General features: G+C 36.8%; 1 protein-coding gene across 1 annotated transcript in view; it reads left to right on the top strand.

Moving 5' to 3' along the window:
* RUNDC3B (RUN domain containing 3B) overlaps positions 1-23,592 on the top strand; it is a 90,948-nt gene that overhangs the window by 22,967 nt on the left and 44,389 nt on the right. Inside the window, exons 3-4 of the mRNA XM_014547604.1 lie at positions 4,123-4,256; positions 12,609-12,694. Coding sequence (XP_014403090.1) covers positions 4,227-4,256; positions 12,609-12,694 — 116 coding nt within the window. The 5' untranslated portion in view covers positions 4,123-4,226. The remainder of the gene's footprint in view (positions 1-4,122; positions 4,257-12,608; positions 12,695-23,592) is intronic.

The raw sequence follows: 23,592 nt of genomic DNA, 5'->3' as shown, positions 1-23,592 counted from the left end.
ATATTACATAGCTTGTTAGTAGCAGTTCACCTTTTAGTTCATCTGTACTGTACTGTATACTGATTGCTGTACCCACATTTTCACCACTTATTTCTGTGCATGAAACAAATTAGAGTTGGATTAATGGAATGGAAGTAAATGTCAAAAGCTTGTTTAACTTTGTCATTGGTAAAAAGTCAACTTCTAAGAATATATATAATTGAAAGCATATTATATATCTATACTCATCAGAGCTTTAAAAAGAGAATTTTTAATGACAGCATATTTCTTCTCTGGAATAAAATTTATTCGAGATACAGTAGTGTCTTGTAAAGTGATTTGCTTTTCTGGTTATTTTTAAAGGAAATGGAATATCTTGGAAATGATTATCTATTACACTGGTGGTTTTTAAAGGCACAATCAGATTGTAGTGCTTTGTTTTGTTTTAATATTCCTGTTGAATACTGGTTACAGACTAAGTACAGTCTTTTGCTAGCAATTAATCTGTTTAAGTAAGAGTGGTATTCAAGTAATAATATTTCAAATAACCAATTGAATACTTCTATTATTTTTAAAATTTTTAATTGATTTTTTTTTTTTAAGAGAGAGAGAAATGTTGATGTGAGAGTGAAACATCAACTGTCTCCTGCACTCCCCCTACTGGGGATCAAGCCTATAACCTGGGCATGACCAAGAATCAAACCAACAACCTTTCAGTGCACAGGAAGACGCCCGACCAACTGAGCTACACTGGCCAGGGCAAACAATTCTAAATTATTTTAAACCAAATTCAACCCTTTTCATGGATGCAGAAATTATTTAATTACTTAAATAAAATTCTAGGACATGCAGACAATTTACATGAAAGTTTGTTTAGTGATTGTAACAAGGGAATCCACCTTCTCCTAATCAAAGCTGATCTTTTGAATGTGGACAACAATTCAGTGTCTTGATGTAAGGACTTCACATTGGAAATGATGCACATGGAAGTGTGGAGAAGGCAGAATCAAGCCAAATCCTCCTCACATCTAGTTGGTTGAGTAGACAGAGTATTATGAAGATACTAGTTTTTAAACCCTGCAAGTTATGCTAATATATCATTCTATTAATTGTTTAGTTTCTTAGTTTGCAATCTTGGAAATCTTGTCATGTCTTGGGTAAAGCCTTGTAGATCGCATATCCTACCCACAGCAAGAGTCCTAAGGATTTAGTGCCCATTCTTTCTCTGTTTAACCTAATTCCAGATTTTTTAGTTTTTCTTTATTTTCTTTTCTCTCCTCTAAAAATAGGACTTTGTTATATTCTTTTGGTTTTTGACACCTCTACTATTCCTATTTTTCCTTGACCATGTCAGACACATGAGGTTTAAAATAAAGTCATTAGAGAAACCTTGAGATTCTCCCTTTTTTAGGATCCCTGCCGTTGTTTAGTACTCTGTTTCTTGAGGGAGGACTGGCAGCTACACCTCCCTTTTTAAAATTATGGGATGATCCCAATTAATTAAGGTAAAGACAATTAGTTGAGACTAGATATTTTAGGGAGGCAAAATTAGAAAGGTTGATATGAGAAAAGGTTGGATTAGGGAATAAATTTTAAAGATTTTTTTAGATTCTAAGCAAGTTATGGGAAAAACTTTTAATTTTACATCTCATTCCCACTTTGTGGTGGAAGAGGAGCTTTGGTCCCTTAACTATTTGATAGTAGTAATCATAGTAGCAGTAATTGTTAACATCTGTACTGTACTGTATACTGATTGCTGTACCCACATTATCTCATCTAATCTCCAAGTGTTACCACATCGGTACTACAGCTATTGTTAATTTATAGAAGAAAGACTTATACAGTGAAGTCATTTGCTCAAGATCGCATAGCTAGAAAGTGATTTGACTTAAAACCCATATTCCTAACCACTAGGCACCCTGCTTCCTCTCCAAATGGCTATCAAATTGATGACATGAAAATTGCCCTAAAGACCAACTATATTGAGATACTGTTCTAGGAACTTCTTTAACTAAAGAAGAGAAGAAGCAAAGGACAGTAATGGGGAGAGATGAAGAAGAGATATTTTAAATACAGTATTCTTATAGATTTCTGTTTGTTGGTAGTAATATTTGATTTTTAAAGAGACATTTGAGTTATATATTTGAGTATTTGTAGATGCTTTTGTGTCTTATTTATATCTGTAAATATATTTGTTTAGAATATTTAGTATTTGTAATCTAGCATGGAGACATCTTGATACCAGATTGTCATTGAACTGTTACTATAAAAAGATACTAACTCAGATTTTTAAAATTCAAATTTTTATATAGTATTGCACTTAAGATGATCTGTTTTATGCTGATTTACCAGTTGTGTTGTTTAATAAATATTTATTGAATGCTTACTATGATCTAAGCACTGTGTCAAGTGCTAGAGATCTGTTTAAAGAAAAATAAGACACAATCCCTGCCTGAGCAGTTTTACCACCTAATATGTGAGACAATCAAGTGAACAGGTAGTTATAAGGATAAGTAAGCAAAGGGTGCCATGCCAGCACACAGGGGGGGACTAAATCACCATAGAGATCACACAGGGCTTATAACAGCGGTTCTCAACCTGTGGGTCGTGACCCCTTTGGGGGTCAAACGACCCTTTCACAGGGGTCGCCTAAGACCATCGGAAAACACATATATAATTACATATTGTTTTTGTGGTTAATCACTATGCTTTAATTATGTTCAATTTGTAACAATGAAAATACATCCTGCATATCAGATATTTACATTACGATTCATAACAGTAGCAAAATTACAGTTATGAAGTAGCAATGAAAATAATTTTATGGTTGGGGGTCACCACAACATGAGGAACTGTATTAAGGGTCAAGGCATTAGGAAGTTTGAGAACCACTGGCTTATAAGAACAGAAGGCTTTTAAAATATCCTGAAAGATGATAGGAGTTACCTATCGCAATATATAGGCTTTCTATTCATTGAGGAACCATAAGTATATTATTAGAAATATCAGCGGGGGGGGGGCGGCCTTTTAAAAATACCAATGCCTAGACCTGCCCCTAAAGATTCTGGTTATTTAGTTTTGGGGGAGCCCAGGCATGAGTATGTTTAAAAAGAAGCCCAGGTGTTTTTATGGGCTGCCATGGTTGGAAATCACATATCATTTCAGACACGGCTCCGAAAGTGGTGCTTGCTGACAACACTTTGATGTTGCTTAGAGAGAAGCTATTACTGGGGAAGGGAAGGTTTGAGATAAAAAAAATTAATTGAAACAGAGAAGTACAGATTTAAAAATATAAAAGCTAATATTTCTACATTAAGATTAAACAACTTACCCAGGTAAGATTAATTGAATAATGTATTAAGCTGTCTCTCATATTAAAATACTAAGAGTGCAAAATGGTTCCCATGGATCTGCTATTCAAAGTCCTGCATAGAAATAGCAATATTATGATACACAGAAAAGAATATTTGTTCATCAACAGACACATAATTGCTCAAATCTGAATGGTAAATTCCTGAAGGACTTTTCCCGGGTTGGTGACTAGAAGAGAGCAGATGAATGATAGTTACAGGGAACTTGTGGCTTTATAGATGAGAATGGGTGGGTACAAGATAATGAATGATTAGTCAATATAGGATCCTAATTGATTATATTTACTTATAGTTCTGACTACACATTTATTTCATTTCTTTGACGTATCTACATAAGAGAAGAAAAAAGGTTATATTTTTTACTTTTTTGTTTTTCTGAGTGGAGAAAGCTTTAGAATACAACTGGTGACATTTAAATTAATGCTTAACTAGAACCACTAGGAAAATTATCCATGTGATATATAAAAGACTATATTAGAATAATAGGATATTAAGCTGCAGTATGTTTTTTAGTAGACTCTTTTTACTTCATTTAGTTTGAATTCACTGTTGAAAAACTGTGATTGAGGTTCATTAAATAAATTTCCCAAGGTGACACAACTAGGTAAAGGTAGACCAGGACTAGATTTCAGGCTGATTAACATTGATATCAGTGTCCTTTCCATTATAGCACACCACACTGCCTTTTAATTTTCAGCGTTTTATTGTTCTTGCATGTTGAATTTTCTAGTCTAGTTTTCTTTTATTTTGTATTGCAATTTGTCTCCTGAAGGTCAAGTAACCTGGTTTGGTTATGAAAGTCCTCGTAGCTTCTGGGACTATATCAGAGTGGCTTGCCGGAAAGTTTCACAGAATTGTATCTGCAGCATTGAAAATATGGAAAATGTCAGTTCCTCTAGAGCTAAGGTAAGACAGAAATGACATGCAATGTATATAATCCGAAGCAGTCTTGACCCAATTAGAAAAGTTCAAGCTCTTTGCTATAAAACATTTATTTTCTTTGTTGGAATTAAGCACTTGATCAAATTTAATATCTTTCAGAGGCTTGTTTCCTTTTTTATTATATTTCATTATTTTAGAATGCTCTTGAATCTTTACTGTTGCTTTATGAATAGCAAGAAGGTATGAAGCCAGTCACTACTGAGAACAATGAAATGTGTCCTATTCTGTGAATTTTCTATATTTATTGAATTACCTAACCCAGTGACTCTCAGTGTCCAGCAGAACCCTGGGGGTCCAAAATGTCAAAACTATTTTTCATGTAATAGCAAAATGTTATTTGCCTTTTGCACTGTGTTGACATTCTTGTTGCTGGTGCAGAAGCAATGGTGGGTAAAATTGCTGGTGCCTGAGCACAAATTAAGACAATGGTATCAAACTATTATTAGTTATCATTGAGTTCTCCCCCACCATCAGCTCAGTCTTAAAAAAAAACAAAACACACACACACAAAAATAAAACACCCCACAGTCACTTAAAAATGTCCAGGACAATACAGTAAACATTATTAATTTTATTAAATCTCAACCTTTGAGTACATTGTAACAGATTGAATGCGAAGCAGATATGTAGTTCTCTTTTATTACGCCATGCATTAAGGAAAAATGTGAAAACAGCCACTTTTCTCACTAATATTTTTGTTTAGGAAAAGATAATTTTTCACAAAAATTTTATTTAAAATTAACATAGAATGGGTTTATTTTTTAATTAAAAATTTAAAAGTTTATAGTTTGGGCTTGTCATATAGTAAATATTAATAGGTACAACCTATATAAAGACTCTTTGGAGTCCTCAATAATGTTTAAGATTGTAAAATGTCAGAGCTGCTGATATAAACTATATCAGCTTCAGTTTAGGAGTTGATTTTTTAAAATTGGATTGCCCATAGTAGCTTTCCTTTCTGAATATATATATTTAAACCTTACCCTAGGATATTTTTCCATTGATTTTTTTTTTTAGAGAGATTAGAAGAGAAAGGGAAAAACAGAGGGAAATATTGATGTGAGAGAAACACATCGATTGGTTGCCTCCTGCACATGCTCCGACCAGGGCCTGGTAGGAGCCTGCAACTGAGGTCCGTGTCCTTGACCGGAATTGCACCCGGAACCCTTTGGTCCGCAGGCTGACATTCTATCCACTGAGCGAAACCGGCTAGGGCTCCTTTCTATTTTTGACACTTAATAATTATAGAATGAAACTAAGTAGAAAATAAAGGTTGAATATAGATATGTAAGGTTTTAAGATCAAGATATAATTCAGGTCATTATTTCATAATTATAAACTTACAAATTACATATCTGTATAATAAAAAAAAACATAACAATCATCTTTCAAATGTGTAGTTTCCAAATTTATTGTTCCTGTATCCATTTTTATTTAGGAATTCTTTTTTTTTTTTGGAAAATTTTTGGTTCACAAAATTGACTGATACATATTGGAATTAAAACATGTTTGTAAAATATAAACTGAATATTTTTAAAAAACAAGATTTATATTTAAATTCAGTGACATAATTAGAAACATAGTTAAACAGCTTAAAATTTCATAATATGGAAGTGTATTGTTGGGTAAAGTTAATGGCTATGGTTTTTGTCACTTTTGAAGATGTTTCTAAAAGCACTGCTTCCTGCTGCACAGCCTCCTGCCAGTCTCCAGTTAGGGGTTGTCTGAGCAACAGTTAACTTTCTGCTTCAGTGTCTTCGAACTCTTTTATATTGAATCAGTTTCTCCTGCCTCAGATATTTTTTAGGTCAATAAATATCTTCTTTTTAAAGTCAGTTATAACTATATTTTTAAATTAAAACCTTTTTCTCATAGATGTTTTATCTTGTATTAACAAGTTTCTTTTTAGTCACAATTATTGTCTGCTTAGTCCTTTGGCCATCATTTTTTGAACTATTAAATTTATTCATTTATTTACTTTCTAATTATCTGTTTATAGGTTTTAAAATGTACAATTTGAATTCTCCTTTGCATTTTAATTGAGTTTGTATTAGTTTTCTTTATGGTTTAAGAGTAATACCTTGGTTTCTGTAGGTTAAGATTAAAAGACTAGCTGTAATTTGAATAGATCAAGTCTATGAAAATTGAAAGTAACCTAGGTGCTACATAAACTTTATTTTCTTATTTTCAAACTAAAAGTAGGAAAGATTAACATGACAAGTGTATTCTAAACTCTTTGAATACAGAAGAGAATATATTTATAGAATTAGCAGGCCTCAAAGTACAAAAGGTAATTGAAAAGTTAACAAACATTAGAAATGCCACATTTGGACATGGGTGGACCAAGGAAAACCAAACCCTAGCTCACCACCTCTCAGTGGAGAACGTTAATATTTATTCTGTAAAGAAACACACAAAACACCAAAAATGGTGTTGAGTATCAAAACACCACAGAACAATCATGTTCCAAATCCTGCATTTATGCCTTTGTTTTGACCAGACCTCAAACAGATTCCATTTAATGGGGAAACAGAAACATTCTTTGAGTTGATTGAATCCGGATTGTCCGTGTCCTAGTACCACTGTACAATTTAGAGTCACATTGTAGTAATTTGCCACCCTGGGAGACCTGATACCTTGTCACTCTAAGCTAAAATCTATGAAATGCCGACCTTTCCCGTTCTTCGCTTAGTCTGTGACTTGTTGGACCTATTTTCTAGGGCCTACACATAGCCTAACAATGGAATAAATTATTTGAATGGAAGATCATGTCTATATTTTCCATATCAGGTATATTTGCATCTGTTTTTTTCTACAGTATGCAGGGATACTGGAGCATACTATTTCTATACATGAATTTTTTAGGTTTCAGACTAGAATTAGTAGTGTTAGAAATATAACTGCGTCTTAGCTTAGCCATAGTTCCTATCTGCTCAGAAGCTGGCTTGTCACTGCTCTGTCCCAGAGGCAGATTAGCCAAATGTTCTCCTGACAGAGGCAGAGGGGGCATTAATCAGATACACCAGAGTTATCAAATACCGTAACTTTACAGTAAGAAGCTATATTGCAGAGAGGCCGGTTTTACGATCATTTTTCTTTTACTGACTCACAAATCTATCTCCCTTTTAAACCACCACTTGACAGTTCTTTATTGTGATGGCCTCAACTCTGGAATACTGTCAGAAATACTTGGGGAGCTTTAAAAATAGAAAGTTTCCCAGCAGAAAACAGACGTACTCTGATTCTGCCCATTTGTTTGACACTCTATCCATTTTAACTTCATATGACTCTTTCTAAAATACTGTATTTTTCTTATCATTCCTTTTCTCCACTTCTAACTGGTAGCTCCAGTGCCTAGTAGCTATGAACAAGTTATTTATCTCTTTAGTTTGATTCACTTATTTAATAAGTATATACTGAATACCTCCTGTGTGCCAGAAACCGTTGTAAATGTTGAGGATAGAGTGGCAGTGGTGAAAAAGATGGCAAAGAGCAAACGTTACACACACATTCCATTTTAGTAATACAGTAAACAAATAAATATATACATACTATCTCAGGTGAAGTTAGAAAGTGATAGGAGTGGTGGAAGAGATCAGGAAGGATTCTGTGAAGCAGTAGTTGAGTCAGGATGTAAATTATGGAAAGAAATGTGCTGTGCAAATAGTAAGCTGAGAAAGGTATAGAATAGAAGATATGGTCATGATTAAGAGTTTAGATATAATTCTCAATACACTGGGGAGCTACTTGAGTGTTTCTTTTTTACTTTTTTTTAAAAAAGCAATAGAGTAATGTAATCTGGTTACATTTTAAATGATCAAGTGGTTACAGCATGAAGAATGTATAGAAAGGAGGGTAGGGGCAGAGAGTCAAGTCAGAAGGGGTTGGAGTCTAAAAAGATGATCATGGAGGTAAGAAATGAATTAGTTTCTACTTCCAGTGAAAACAGAATAGCTTGTATCAGAGGAACTCTTCTCCCAAGAGCCACAATAAAGATTTGGAAAGTAATATAATTAAAATACAACACATAAAAATTTGTACTTAAAGGAAAATAGGTATGCTTAAATAGGCTTATGCATTATTAAGCAAAAGAATAAAGGCTGAAAATTAGTGATCAAAGCTTTACTCTCAAGAAACTATTTTTAAAAAGTACTAAACTCAAGGTAGAAGGCAAGAAATAATGAAGAGCGAAAATTCAGCTAAATTGAAACAAATGTACACCAGAAGAAAATCAACAAAGCCTAAAGTTGGTGTTTTTTTAAAAGATTAATACAATTGATAAGCTTCTAGCAAGACTATTAAAGAAGAAAATAGAGATTGTAAATGATCAGTATCAGGAATGAAGAAGAGCCCAACCCCAGAGACCCTCCCTACATTAAAAATCCTAAAGAAAAATATTATGAATAACTTCACACCTATCCATTTGAAAATGTAGGGGAAATGGGCAAATTCTTTGAAAAAATATCACTTACAAAACTAAGAGAAAGAAAATATCTGAATATTCTGATACCTATTAAAGAAATTAAATCTGTAGTTAAAAATCTTCCCCTAGCAGGCCCATTTTTAAATTGAGTGTTCTTTTTCTTATGGATTTGTAAGACTTACTTGTATTTTATGAATGAGAGCCTTACTGTCTTTTACATGTAATTCAAATATTTTGCTCTGTGACTTGTCCTTTTACTTTCTTAAATGATTACAGTTCATCCCCTGAAATAGGAAGAAAGGTAGAGTATATGGGTATTAATTCAGTTAGGTTGGTCGGTTTGGTGGTTGTGAGAGGAGTTTCCTGTTTTCTAGTGGTGTCTGTGTTTTTTTCCTCATGTAGTAAAGTATGGAATGTATTGTAACCCAACTCACAGTTCTTGGGAGGATGAAATATTTTAATGTGTATCTAAAGGTCTTAAAGCAGAGCCAAACGGCAATGGCTTAGTGGTTGAGCATCAACCTATGAACCAGGAGGACACAGTTTGATTCCCGGTCAGGGCACTGCCTGGGTTGCAAGCTTGATCCCCAGTGGGAAGCCTGCAGGAAGCAGCCAATTAATAATTCTCTCTCATCATGGATGTTTCTATCTTTCTCTCTCTTCCCCCTCCTCTTTGAAATCAATAAGAAATATGCATTTAAAAACACACACATAAAAAGAGCCAAACATACTAGTATATTGTTACATTCCTAAGTGTTTACTGCCCCACAAAAATAGGAGTCTCAAAGAAGTGACCAGAGCAGGAAGCTTTGTATACCTTTTAGACAAAGAAACATACATTTGTGAAGAATTCACAAGGCAGAGGGATTTGGGCTAAGGGTGGTAAATGGTGAAGAAGTAACAAGGTTTGTTTATGCAGCCCTCTCTGACTGGTGATGAGGAGGCCTCCCTTTCCCCTGGCACAGGGAAGTTACCTTTCACCTGGGAGATTTATCTCTTGCTTTGAGGGAACTAGGATGGGGGCAAGGGTAGATCAGAGTGACCTCAAACTTTTTCAGCTTAAGATCCACATTTTGAGGTAGCATGTTCTGAACCCTATCATCTGTAAATTTGTAGAAAGCAAGTTGGAAAAATGATTTGGCCTTATCTACTAACGTTAAAGATATACATACTCTTTGATCCAGCATCTTTACTCCTTTCGTTTATATTATAGTAATCAGCCATCAGTTTTCCCAGGACCATGGGACTTCCTTCCTTTTTTTTTTTTTTACAGTTGACGTACAGTATTTTATTAGTTTCAGCTGTACAACTCAGTGATTTATATAACTTGTGAAGGGATCACCCTGATAAATCTAGCACCATACACCTATCTGGCACCATACATAGTTATTACTGTGTTATTGACTATATTTCTTATGCTATACATTACACCCATGACTATTTTGTAGTTACCAATTTATGCTTCTTAACTCTTTCACCTTTTACACACACACACACACACACACACACACACACACACACACGAAGTGTTGACTACTTTTAATTTTTTCCCCCAAAGAACTTTATTGACAAACAAATTAATATTTGTGTCTCTGGGAAAAAACAACAACAACCTTCATGGTTCACCATATCTAACTGGTAAAGTCTGAAATGTTAAGCCTACTTTCTCATTCCATGGCCCCAAAACTTTTATAAATGGTCTGTTTATCTTCTGTACTAGTAAAAATTCTTTTGTTGAAAGAAAAGAAACTGTTAAACATCATCACAATTTAGCCCTGGCCGGAGTGGCTCAGTTGGTTGGGTGTCATCCCATGCACCAAAAGGTTGTTGGTTCGATTTCCTTTTGGAGAAAATGCCCAGGTTGCAGGCTCGATCCTCGGTAGGGGGCCTGCAGGAGGCAGCTAATTGATGTTTTGCTCTCACATCAGTGTTTTTCTCTCTCCCTTCCTCCTTTCTCTATCCTATATAATAAAGAGGCAATATGCAAATTGACCATCACTCCAACACACAAGATGGCTGCCCCATGTGGTCAAAGATGGCCAGCAGGGAAGGGCAGTTGTGGGTGATCAGGCCTGCAAGGGAGGGCAGTTGGGGGCGATCAGGCCTGCAGCGGAGGGCAGTTAGGGGGACCAGGCCTGTAGGTGAGGACAGTTGGGAGGGACCAGACCAGCAGGGGAGGGCAGTTAGGGGCAATCGGGCCAGCAGGGGAGCAGTTAGGCGTCGATCAGGCTGGTAGGGGAGTGGTTAGGGGGTGATCAGGCTGCAGGCGGAAGCAGTTTAGGGCAATCAGGCAGGCAGGCAGGCAAGCGGTTGGGAGCCAGCAGTCCTGGATTGTGAGAGGGATGTCCCAGATTGGAAAGGGTGCAGGCTGGGCTGAGGGACACACACCCCTGAGCACGAATTTCGTGCACTGGGCCTCTAGTAAATCAATAAAAAAATACTTTAAAAATTATCACAATTTATTATCACAATAACAGAATTCCACAAACATCCAAGAACTGGAAACTAGGTGTGGCCCAGTTTTGTATGGATTGAAATTAATAAATGAGGAAGCAGGACTTTCCCCACATTTCTTATCTAGCAATAGAAAAGAACTAACTTTCTCTGGAGAGCAACTTTTCCTTGCTTCTGTTTTGGTGAAATTCTGGCCTTTTGACTCAAGCTACCACTACTAGTCTCCGTGTCTTTTAAATGAAATTTTAAGAATCTTGAGACTGCTAGCCAGTGGTTTGCCTCTTCCTTCTACTATTCCATCCAGCTACAGTGAAGTGTAGGTTCCCCTAGGCTTATTCAGCAAAAACAAGGGAGTGAGCCCTGGGCAGAGCTAAAAGAGTTTTGAGCTTGGAAAACACTGCTGCTCCAAGCCTGTTTCATCACTGTCTAGATTTGACTCCTTTTTTATCCCTCCTATCTAAGAGCCTGGTGAATTTACCAGAGTTGGAGTCATTTCTAAAGAATGCTCCCCTACCTCTATACTGGTAGTCAACCATAATATATATTGATCAGTGTCACCTTGATTCTCAGCTGTCATTGCACTGTTTTGATTTTCTACATAGTTGATCTTTTTGGACTTTCTGGAGATTTGTGAAAAGGTTGAGTAAAAATGAAAGTAATTGAATTTTAAACTTCTCACTACAAATGCAATCTCTTTTTTTATAATCTCTTTGGATTATAAAACAATTAATTGGTCAGTCCCAACTATTGAATGATGTTATCCCTTTTCTAAGTAAAAATAAATGATCACATTTAGTCAGAATTGTCTGTTTCTGTGATTTTGTGCTAGAATATGCTTCTGGGATATTTTTGTTGTGTGATTGTTCTTCCTGGTCTAAAAATTTGGTAACAGGTTTTTATAATGTTATGGTGGTACCAAATTCAGAAACTCAAGATTAGGATGCATGATAATGAAATTTGGTTCATTATTAGTTGTCTAAATCCTCCCTCTGGAAAGATAGGTGAGAAATTTTCTTAAACAAGCTGAATGAAAGTGTTTTTTATTAAAGAGAATGCACTCTGTTCCTCTTGTTTTTTAAGGGGAGTCATTTTATTTAGCATATTGATTTGGGTATAGAAATAGAACATAAGTCTTCTGATTACATTCTTTGATTCAAAAAAAGTCTCTAATCCAACTAGCTCAGTATTAATGGTTCTAGTTTCTTCAGAGGACAGGAAGTTAATCTGACATGCTTAACCCTATACCTTCAGAGAAATAAAATATATGCTATATATAATCAAAATTTACCTATTATCTACTTAAAATTTTTTAGTCTTTATCAAATATATATTTTGGATGATAATTGATAATATTTACATATTAAAATGCTTATATTGAGCAAAATATGTTTTAATTTCAGTTTTTTTCCACATGTTTGATTCTTTCTTCTTCCTTTTAGGGTAGAGCCTGGATCAGAGTTGCACTCATGGAAAAACATTTATCTGAATACATCTCTACAGCTCTGAGAGACTTCAAAACAACCAGGTTTAAAATCCTTTTAATTTTCAAATATATACTTAAAAGAAACACCTAAAGACTTAGAAATAAGAATAGAATGAAGACTCATTTCTTTCTAAAGTCCTCATTATTTCCTTCTTTTCGTACTACTCAGATAAATTCACTGTCTTCTCAGGAAACTGAAGTTTATCAACTAAACATATATCTACCATGGTTTATCTTTCCAGGCTTCACATTGTGCCTGGAATAAATCTTTTAAAATTACTTCTAATTCTCACTTTTTTGACAATTGCAGTTTCATTCTTTAAACAGACTTTTCCCTGGCCAATTTGAAGAAAAATACACTAAATTCTACAGCATTCCTTTTCTTTCCTCACTACATCATTTATTTCTTTGCTTATAAAAAATATACATGGACCATTCACTTCTTTAATTCACATATATTTTTATGTTTATATTTATTTACTTATTATAAATATGTATATAATTCACATATATATTTATAATTAATGACTGCCTGATTGTCTTTTTAGGGCAGCCTGTACCAGTGTGTGTGTGTGTGTGTGTGTGTGTGTGTGTGCGCGCGCACACGCGCGCGCGCTTTGGTTTATATAAACTTAAGAGGTGATATATTGTGCCATGTGAAAAACAGGACTTTATTGACTTTATTATTAATTTTTTTGGTAGTAAAAAGAGGGTTCATATTAGGAAAAGAGTCATTCCTATTAAGCTCAGAGGTCTACTAATTTATGTTTATAGCTAATGTTAAAAAACACTTTTCTCCATTTCAAAAGTATTTGTAAATGAAAATACTCAATAATTTAAATGCCATAGACATGTACTATTCAGTACAGTAGCCACTAATAACATATAAAAAATTAAAATAAATTTAGTTATGTAAATTAAAATTAGTTAAAATTAAATAAAATTACTAATTTAGTTCAGTTGCTGTATTGAACAATTCAGGTGTTCAATAGCTATGTGTGGCTTATGGATACCAAATTAGCACAAATAATAGAACATTGCTTCCTCATAGAAGGTTCTATCAGACACACTGCCTTAGACATTTTTAAATTGCCATACTTATTAACCATGAAAGAGAAGAAAAGAGTGAAACAGCTCTAAACCAGTTTTGATAGAGAAAATTAGGCAGAAATATAAAGAAAGCATATATCTAGAATCTTAATTTTCATGTCCTGATGCAGTATTTTTTATTTTGGATTTAGAAAAAAATCTGGGCATTTATTATGAGATATTCTGCATAAAGTAAATCTTATATATACTTATTGACTTTTCTTTAAAGCAATATGATACTCCAATGAACTTTATGACATAAAACATTTGTTTCTTATTTCTTTTATTTATCATTACTAGTAGATTTAATTATGAAAGATAAATGTTGAAAATACTTTTGAAAATAAAAATAGTATCAGAAAATTATAGATCAAACCTAAAAATCCTAAATTAATGAAATGAAAACCAAGTTTATACAGTAATCATCTCCTAGGCCCGTAGTCAGCAAACTGCGGCTTGCAAGCCACATGCGGCTCTTTGGCCCCTTGAGTGTGGCTCTTTCTAAGCCTTAGGAGTACCCTAATTAAGTTAATAACAATGTACCTACCTATATAGTTTAAGTTTAAAAAATTTGGCTCTCAAAAGAAATTTCAGTCGTTGTACTGTTGATATTTGGCTCTGCTTACTAATGAGTTTGCCGACCACTGTCCTAGGCAATAACAAGATTATATTAAAATTATGATAGTCTTTTCTAAATAGAAGTTAAAGCATTAATAATATCTCTAAGTTGTTAGTCTTGTTTCTTAATTTATTCAGTTGGGTGGGGTAGAAATAATTCTTGAATAGACTATTTTTACAATGAGTAGTTTAAATATTTAAAGGGAAATGCTTTTTGTCTTGTTCTTAGGTGTTAGGTATGTTTTTTTAATAAAAAGGAAATGATTCAGCTCTAAAAAAGTTCATGAAGTACAAATATTCTTGCAACAATATATAAACATATATTATTCAAACAGAAACACGCCTTAGTATATGTTCATACACATAAACCAATACACACACACACAATATTTCAATGTCAATATAATGGCTCTGTAATTCTCAAGAAAGGAACTAAGTAGGAAGTTATTTTAGAATTCTTATTTTAGAAGTTAGCTTAAAAATGAAGTTTTGAAAAGACGGCCTTTTTTAGCTATGTTTACTATACTTTTTTTTACTAAAATCAAACCAAATAAATTTCTTAATTATAAATAAATGTAATTGTGAATTTCTAGGCAAAACATACCTATTTGGAAGTTTAGGTTTATAAAACACAAGCAAACTATTAGAAAGAATAGTTATACCCTACCTTTTGTCTGGATGTTCTCTGACATAAGTGCTGTAGAAATGATCTCTAATCCTTTCGAAATCTTGAGATTATCTGAACTGAGTGATTTCTTCTTGTTCCACTCTTCACAGATAAAGAGTAATGACATCCTTTACAATGGTGATACAAGTTTTTGCCCCAGTACAGAAGGAGGAGCTACTTGAGCTAACACAGGCCAGCCTGAAGTACTAATCAGTGAAAATCCAGGGATAAGATTGGGTGGAGGAACTGTGGGAAACAAACACAGTAAATCCTCATCTTGAGCAAATGATGATATGCTAAAGTATTAGAGAAATCCGTGTGATCTTTTTACTAAGGTGGAGGATGTCTTGGTGAGCAATTGAAAACAAATCCTTGAAGAGTTTCATGATGTAATAATATAGGGGTTGGGATGTTATTGGGAAATAGAGTTGGGAAATGGGCAGAGTCAATATTAGAATCTAAACTAAAAAAATAAAATAAAATGGCGCGGGGATTGTTTTAATAGGTTACTGGGAAGACCTAGGAATAGGGAAGTAAGGTAGAAGCTGAAATAATTTGCTCAAAGTTTTAATTTTCCCACACCCACAGGCTGAAAAATAATTAGAAAAGTTAAGCTAGTCCTGGCCGGTGTTGCTCATTGGTAGAGCGTCTGCCCACGGACCAAGGGTCATGTGTTCAATTTCAGGTCAAGGGTATGTACCTGGGTTGCAGGTTCATTCTCTGGTGCCGGTCAGGGTGTGTGCGGGAGGCAACCAATTGATGTGTCTCTATCACATTGATGTTTCTCTCTCCCCGTCTCCCTCCCTACCACTCTCTCTAAAAATCAATGGAAAAAAAATATCCTTGGGGGAGGATTTAAAAAAAAAGTTATAGAGACCTGTTTATTACTTTGTAATTGCACCACAGTACCTTAATTAATGACAACAGTTGTCTTCAGAAGAAATGTTCATTTTCTCAATATTAAAGTAGGGTTAAGAGGAGTAAAATGTAAAATTAAAATTTAAAGCCCTACCCGGTTTGGCTCAGTGGATAGAGCATCAGCCTGTGGACTCAAGGGTCCCAGGTTCGATTCTGGTCAAGGGCATGTACCTTGGTTGTGGGCACATCCCCAGTGGGGAGTGTGCAGGAGGCAGCTGATCGATGTTTCTCTCTCATCGATGTTTCTGGCTCTCTATCTCCCTCCCTTCCTCTCTGTGAAAAATCAATAAAATATATTTTTAAAAAATTAAACTTTAAAAATTACCAAGCTAGACTTCTAGTCAAGATGACAGGGTAGATACACACAGTACTCACATCCTCCTATAACCATATCAAAATTACAACTAAACTACAGAACAACCATCATTAAGAACCACCTGAAATCTAGCTGAATATAAGTCTTACAGCTAGGGATTTTAAAAAAGAAGCCACATTGAGACTGGTAGAAGGGGCAGAGACATGGAACAGGTTGGTCCCACACCCACATGTGGTAGATAAAAAGCAGGAGGGATATCTCCCCTGCAGAGGTCTCCTCTGAGGAGTGAGGGGTATCAGTCTCACACTAGGCTTTCAAGCCCAGGGTTCCAGTGCTGGGAAAAGAAGTCTCCATAATTTCTGGCTGTAAAAACTTGTGGGGATTGAGGCTGAGTGAGACAGAGTGCTGCTGGAGTCCTAGGCAGTTCCTCTTAAAGGGCCCACATACAGACTTACTTTAACTCGTTTCCTCTGAGCTCCAGTGCTTGGGTAGCAGCTCAAAAGGCACTAGAGTCATACAGGGAGGAACTGAATTGCCAGGCATCAGGACGAGAGCAGGGGGCAGTGGAGCAGCTTTCTTCCAGACAGAAGTATAGGCAGAGGCCATAGTTCTTTGATAATCTCTCCATCTCAGCAGGTGGGCAACATATCTGAGTCTCCATCAACCTGGCTATTGCTGTTTGCCCTTCCCTGGTGATTTCCTAAGACTCCCCCCACCCCGTCTCCCCCACCTAATTTTTGGGCCCACTGAAGCTATTTTCAGTGGCTTTTCCATACAAATGATCTGTCTTTGCTCATGCTTCATACTTTTCTAAAATCTCTCAAACATGCGTATCTGGCCCAAGTGTGCCCTGCACCTCTTGCTGAATGGCTCCAGGCCCAGCATTAGCAGCAATGGCTGTGGTTAGCAGGTAGGCCTCTCCTGAGCACCTCCAAGCCCAGCACAAGTAGCAGCCATCTGCAAATCACTTTGTAGCTCAAGCCAGGTGGCACTGGTCAGACACAGGTGGCGGCTGACCTTCGCATGACCTTGTCCCCTCCTGGGACAGCACACCCAGTGGACAGCTTCAGACCATGTTGAAGAACCACCCAAACACCTCCACAGTGTCACACTCAAGATGCGGAATTAGCAGGCACCAAAATGGTGCTGAAGTAAGTCCTGCTCTGAGGGGCAGGCCTCTGCATAGCTATCCTCCATGGTGGTTGGTTGAAGCCAGTCATTGCGGCCGATTGTCCTGGGGGTGAATCCCTCCCATTACATGCCAACATAAATCAAGGCTCATCTACAAGAGGAGGGTGTATACCACGCATGTCAAACTTAAAGGCTAACACAGGCCAAATAAACAAGGCATGTGGCCCGTGGGCTGTGAGTTTGACATGCTCGGTGTACACAGATCACATGGGGAAAGGGGCATACCTGGAGTGCCCAGCTCAGGTGATCGGGGATGCTCTGCCACTGGATACTCTGTGGCACCTACTACATCAGGCCACTCTACCAAACCCAGCAGACACAGCAGCTCCACCTAATACATAGAAACAAACACAGGGAGGCTGCAAAATGAGGAGACTAAGAAACACATCCCAGAGGAAAGAACAGAGCAAAATTCTAGAATAAGAACTGAACAAAATGGGGCAAGCAATCTACTAGATACAGAGTTCAAAACACTGATTTATAAGGATGCTCAATGAACTTATGGGGGAAGTAGTTGAACTTAGAATTTCAATAGCATAAATAAGGACATGGGAACCATAAAAAATGACATGGAAACCATAAAAATGAACCAGTCAGAAATGAAGAATACACTAACTGAAATGAATAATTTCCAGGGGATCAACAATAGACTGGATGAAGCTGAGAGTCAAATCAGTGATTTGGAATATAAGGGAGCAAAAAACACCCAATCAGAACAACAAGAAAAAAGAATTTAAAATGAAGATAGTGTAAGTAGCCTCTGGAACAACTTCAAGCATACCAACGTTCACATCAGAGGGTTGCTGGAAGGAGAGCAGAGAGAGCAAGATATTGAAAACATATTTGAAAAAATAATGACAGAAAACTTCCCTAACCTGGTGAAGGAAATAGACAAATAAGTCCAGGAACTACAAAAAGTCCCAAACAAGATGATCCCAAAGAGGCTTACATTAAGAGGCTTACATCATAGTTAACTTGCCCTGGCCAGTGTGGCACAGTTGGTGGGGTGCTGTCCCGTGGACTGAAAGGTTGCCAGTTGGATTCATAGGTTGCCAGGTTGTGAGTTTGATCCCCAGTTGGGGTGTGTGTGGGAGGCAACCAATCAATGCTTCTCTCTCACATCAATGTTTCTATCTCTATTTTCCTCTTCCTTCCTCTCTTCTAAAATCAATCAAAACATATTTTTTAAAATGCAAAAGGTTAAAGACAAAGAGAGAATCTTAAAAGCAGCAAGAGAAAAGCAGCTAGTTACCTACAAAGGAGCTCCAATAAGACTATCAGCTGATTTCTCAACCAAAATTTTGCAGGCCAGAAGGAATTGGAAAGAAATATTCACAGTGATGAAAAGCAAGGGCCTATAACCAAGATTACCCAGAAAAGCTATCATTTAGAACCGAAGGACATATAAAGAACTTCTCAGACATGGAAGAGTTAAAGGAGTTCATCACCACCAAGTCAGTATTACATGAAATGTTAAAGGTTCTTCCTTAAGAAGAAGAAGAAGAAAAGATAAGAAATATGAACAATAAAATGCCAATAAATGCATATCTATCAACAAATGAATCTGAAAAACAAAATAAATAAAGGAGTAGAACTGAAACAGATTCATAGATGATGGTTGCTAGATGGGAGAAAGGTTGGGAGGATGGGTGGAAAAGGTGAAGGTGAATAAGAAGTACAAATTGGTTGTTACAGAATATTTATGGGGATGTAAAATACAGCATAGGGACTATAGTCAGTAATATCCTAATAACTATGCATGGTGTCAGATGGGTACTAGATTTATTAGGATGATCAGTTAGTTATATATTGTCTAACACTAGGGTTTACGCCTGAAACTAATATAATCTTGTATTTAAACTAATAAAAAATAAAAATGATTTTAAAAATAAATTATCAAGCTATTATGAAGTGACAAAAAAAATGTTGATAAACACTTCTCACCCAGTCAGTGTGGCTCAGTGGTTGAGCACTGACCTATGAACCAGGAAGTCACGGTTTAGAGCACATGCCTAGGTTATGGGCTTGATCCCTAGCAGAGGGCGCGCAGGAGGCAGCCAATCAGTGATTCTCTCTCATCATTGATGTTTCTATCTCTCTCTTCCTCTCCCTTCCTCTCTAAAATCAATAAAAATATTTGTAAAATATATATACACTTTTCTCAATTATAGAAAAGTAGATAGAATAGTGCTAAGTTATTACATCTTTCAAGAACCAAGAAAGACTTTTGAAATCTGAATCTGTTTAAAAGTTTCACTTTATTAAGATAAAAAAGTAAACATCCAAAGGTACTTTTGGCTCGGCCAGTGTGGCTCAGTGGTTGAGCATTGACCTATGAACCAGGAGATCACGGTTCAATTCTCTGTCAGGGCACAATCAACGGGTTGTGGGCTCAGTCCCGTGTGTGTATGTGTGTGTGTGTGGGGGCGGGGGGGGGGCGGTGCAGGAGGCAGCTGATCAGTGATTCTCTCTCATCATTGATGTTTCTATTTCAAATCAAAACCACAATGAGATAGTACTGCCCACCCACTAAGATGGCTAAAATCAGAAGAACACATAATTCCCTGGCCAGGTGGCACAGTTGGTTGGAATGTTGTCCTGCCCACCAAAAGGTTGCAGGTTCAATTCCCAGTTCGGGCATGTACAGGAGGTAACTGAAAAATGTTTCTCACATCAATGATTCTCTCATCCTAAAAAAAAAAAAAGAATACATAATAACAAATGTGGAAAATTTGGAATCCTTATACATTGATGGTGGAAAAGCAAAATGATGCAGCCCCTTTGGAAAAGTCTGGCAATTTCTCAAAAGGTTAAACATAGAGTTATCATATGACCCAGAAGGAGGTACGGGGGGGTGGGGGAGAGAGAAGGAGAGAGAGTGAGAGAGAGAAAGGCATCACCAAGAGAATGGAAAACATATTCACATACGTACACACAAAAATGTATACATAAATGTTTGTAGTAGCATTATTCAAAATAGCCAAAAACTATAAATAACCCCAATGCCCATCAACTAATAAATGAATAAATAAAATTTTTATTCCATATGGTGGAATGTTTTTCAGCCATAAAAAGAAATGTGCTTTTTTGCTACTCCTTGTACTTGTGTGCTCATTGGGTATGGACCTGATGCTTCTTTTGTGACATGCAAGGAGTCAAGACTGAGAACAAAGGTCATGTTAATTTGAAGGTGGTGGGGCAAGATAGTTCTGTGGTGCATTGTAAGACTTAAATTAGTGAAAGCCTCTTTTGAACTCCAGTATTTTTCAATAAGGCAGATAAGATTCCCATATGAAGGGCAGCCAACCAGTGAAACAATTACTCCTACATAGTTGGAAATCAAGGATGAAAATAAAATTGATGTGTTCTAGCAACAGACAGCAGTTGTCTACTAAAGAGGGAATATGCTACTTTATCCCAGACCAAGTATACATTCTCAGTTAGAAAATTGCAGTTTGGTTCTACCACATCTGACTGCTACAGCATAGTTTTCTCTATTCTTTTATTTTTTCCTTTCTCCATTCCTTTATTGTATATCAAATGAAGATCGGATGGAAAAAATACTAGTACAGTGAAAATACCCTTTTCTTTATGCTCAGGCTCATTTAACTTTTATCTTTATACTGGAGGCCCAATGCACAAAATTTGTGCAAGAGTAGATCCTTGCAGCCCAGCTGCCTTGGCCTTTGCAGCTCCAGCTTCGTCCGGAAGGTCGTCTGGATGGTTGTTCCACAATTTGGCTGTTTGGTCAATTTGCATATTACCCTTTTATTATTATAGATTCCAGTAGGCTAATTTGCTTTCACTATTTAATAAAAAAAGAACATATAAATCTTTTCATACCTTGCTTGATTGAAGAATTTTAATGTTTTCCATTTATTATTGTAAAACCAAGGACAGTTTTATAATTAAAAAAAATGCTTTTTGAGAGAGAGGAAGGAAGAGGGAGAGAAGAGAGATAGAAACATCAATGAGAGAGAAACATTGATCAGCTGCCTCCTGCACACCTTCTACTGGGGATTAAGGCCACAACCTGGGCATGTGCCCTAACCAGGAATCCGACAGGCGACCTCTTGGTGCATGGGACAATGCTCCACCAACTGAGCCATACTGGCTGGGCAGTTTTATAACTTTTTTTGTATATAGCTGTTACATGCAGGGCAACTTATCTTTAAATAGGGATAAATGACTCTAAAAGAAATGAGTCCTAGGTAGTTTTTCTTCAAGTCAAGCATCTTGTTGTTTACATAAACTACTTGTTAAAAAAAATTTTTTTTTAAGAAATGAAGTACATGCTACAACATGAAGTGCATGCTACAACATGAATTTTAAAAACATTACATTGTCAAGGAGCCAGTCACAAAAGAAAATATAGTATATGATTTCATTGACATGAAATCTTCAGAATAAGTAAATCTATACAAAGTAGGTCAGTGATTGTGTGGGCAGGGCTGGGGGAGGGTGGGAGGATGAGAGGTATTGGAGGAATGGGGTGTGTGCTGATGACTGCATGCTATTTTGGGGGGTAATGAAAATATCTTGAATATACTCAAAACCATTGAATTGTATTTAAATGGTGAATTATGCAAACTATATCTTAATAAAGCTGTTTAAAAAAATGTTAAGGCTTATTGAATTATATGTGGGGTAAGAAAGGTAACTAATCAACCTAGTGAACACCACTTGCCCCTAACTGGTAAATCAGAACTTACCTCAGGCTTCTGGCTTACCACCAGAGGCTCTTTTGATGGCTGAGCCTAACAAGTAGCTGACAAGTAGAGGCAGATCTCAGGGTGCCTGGGGCCTTTTGCTGACCTATCCTAGGTTTGTTACTGGTGGAAGCCTCGGTATACACCCTGGGCACCCAGAACCAGCAGAGGCAACCACCTACTGTGGATTGCTTTGTATCTCCTAACAGGTAGTCCAGGGCTGGTCACAAGCAGTATCTGACATTGACCTTTACTGGAGTCCCTCCCAAGAGGCCTCAGAACCAGCACACCCACCGGCTGTCTTCAGATCACAACAGAGCACAATCTGATAAGCTCCACAAGTGGCATAACCAAAAAGATATCTGCAGGCACCAGACCCTGCTAGAGCCAAATGTGCTGTGTGGGTTAGCCCTACACCGCAGCTCTTACACTGTGTTTGGTGTCAATCCCTACAATTGGCCAGCCCAAGGGCCAGTGTTACTCATGGAAAGGCCAACAGCAATAAACACTAAACTACAACAGGAAGGTTCACATAACTATACAAGGAACACTCCTGGGGCACCTACCTCAGGTGGTTAGGGAGACTGCATCACTGTGCCCCACAGGATGCTTACTACAGAAGGAATTCTTACCATTTGCAACAGCATGGATGGAACTGGAGAGCATTATGCTAAGTGAAATAAGACAGTCAATGAAATAAAAATACCACATGATCTCACTCATTTATGGATAATAAAGACCATCATAAACTGATGAACAAAAATAGATACAGAGGCAGAGCAGCATCGAACAGACTGTCAAACTACAGTGGGAAGGCCAGGGAGAGTTGGGGGGGGGGGGCGGTAAGAGATCAATTGAAGGACTTGTATGCATGCATATAAGCATAACCAATGGACACAAGACACTGGGGGGTAGGGGAGTGCAGGAAACCATTTACTTTCTTCACTAGCTGAGTATAGACAGAGACCCCCAAAAGCTAGTAACCTTTGAAAGTCCTAGCAAAGGTCAGGGCTGTGCACCACCCAGTTAATTTAGACACCACCCAGTTAATCTAGATAATGGTAGCTAAAGCATTATCCCCACCTTAGCTCACTGAATTCCTTAGATATTTGTGTAGATCCTTGTTGATTATTGTTGATCAGATACCCTGCCTATTCCTGGAAATTGTCTACAGATGAGCTAATCAGATACTCTGTCTATTCCTAGAAACTGTCTGCTAATCTGTGTGTCATTGAAATCTCCTTACCTAAGGCTACTCCAAGCTCAATAAAAGATTGGAGCGGCCTGAGCATCGGTGGAAGTCCTTCGGGACTTGCCCACCTGGTCCCCCAGTATTTCAAAATTATCTCGTGTCATTTCTCTCTCATTTGTGTGCGGCCCCTCTTTCAGATACCGAACCCTACTCCACGCAGAACGTGGAGGGAGTCATACA

The sequence above is a fragment of the Myotis brandtii genome, unplaced genomic scaffold (assembly GCF_000412655.1).
Source record: "Myotis brandtii unplaced genomic scaffold, ASM41265v1 scaffold48, whole genome shotgun sequence".
Classification (NCBI taxonomy): Eukaryota; Metazoa; Chordata; class Mammalia; order Chiroptera; family Vespertilionidae; genus Myotis; species Myotis brandtii.
The sequence above is the reverse complement of the archived record's forward strand: the minus strand, read 5'-3'. Positions and strand labels throughout refer to the sequence as shown.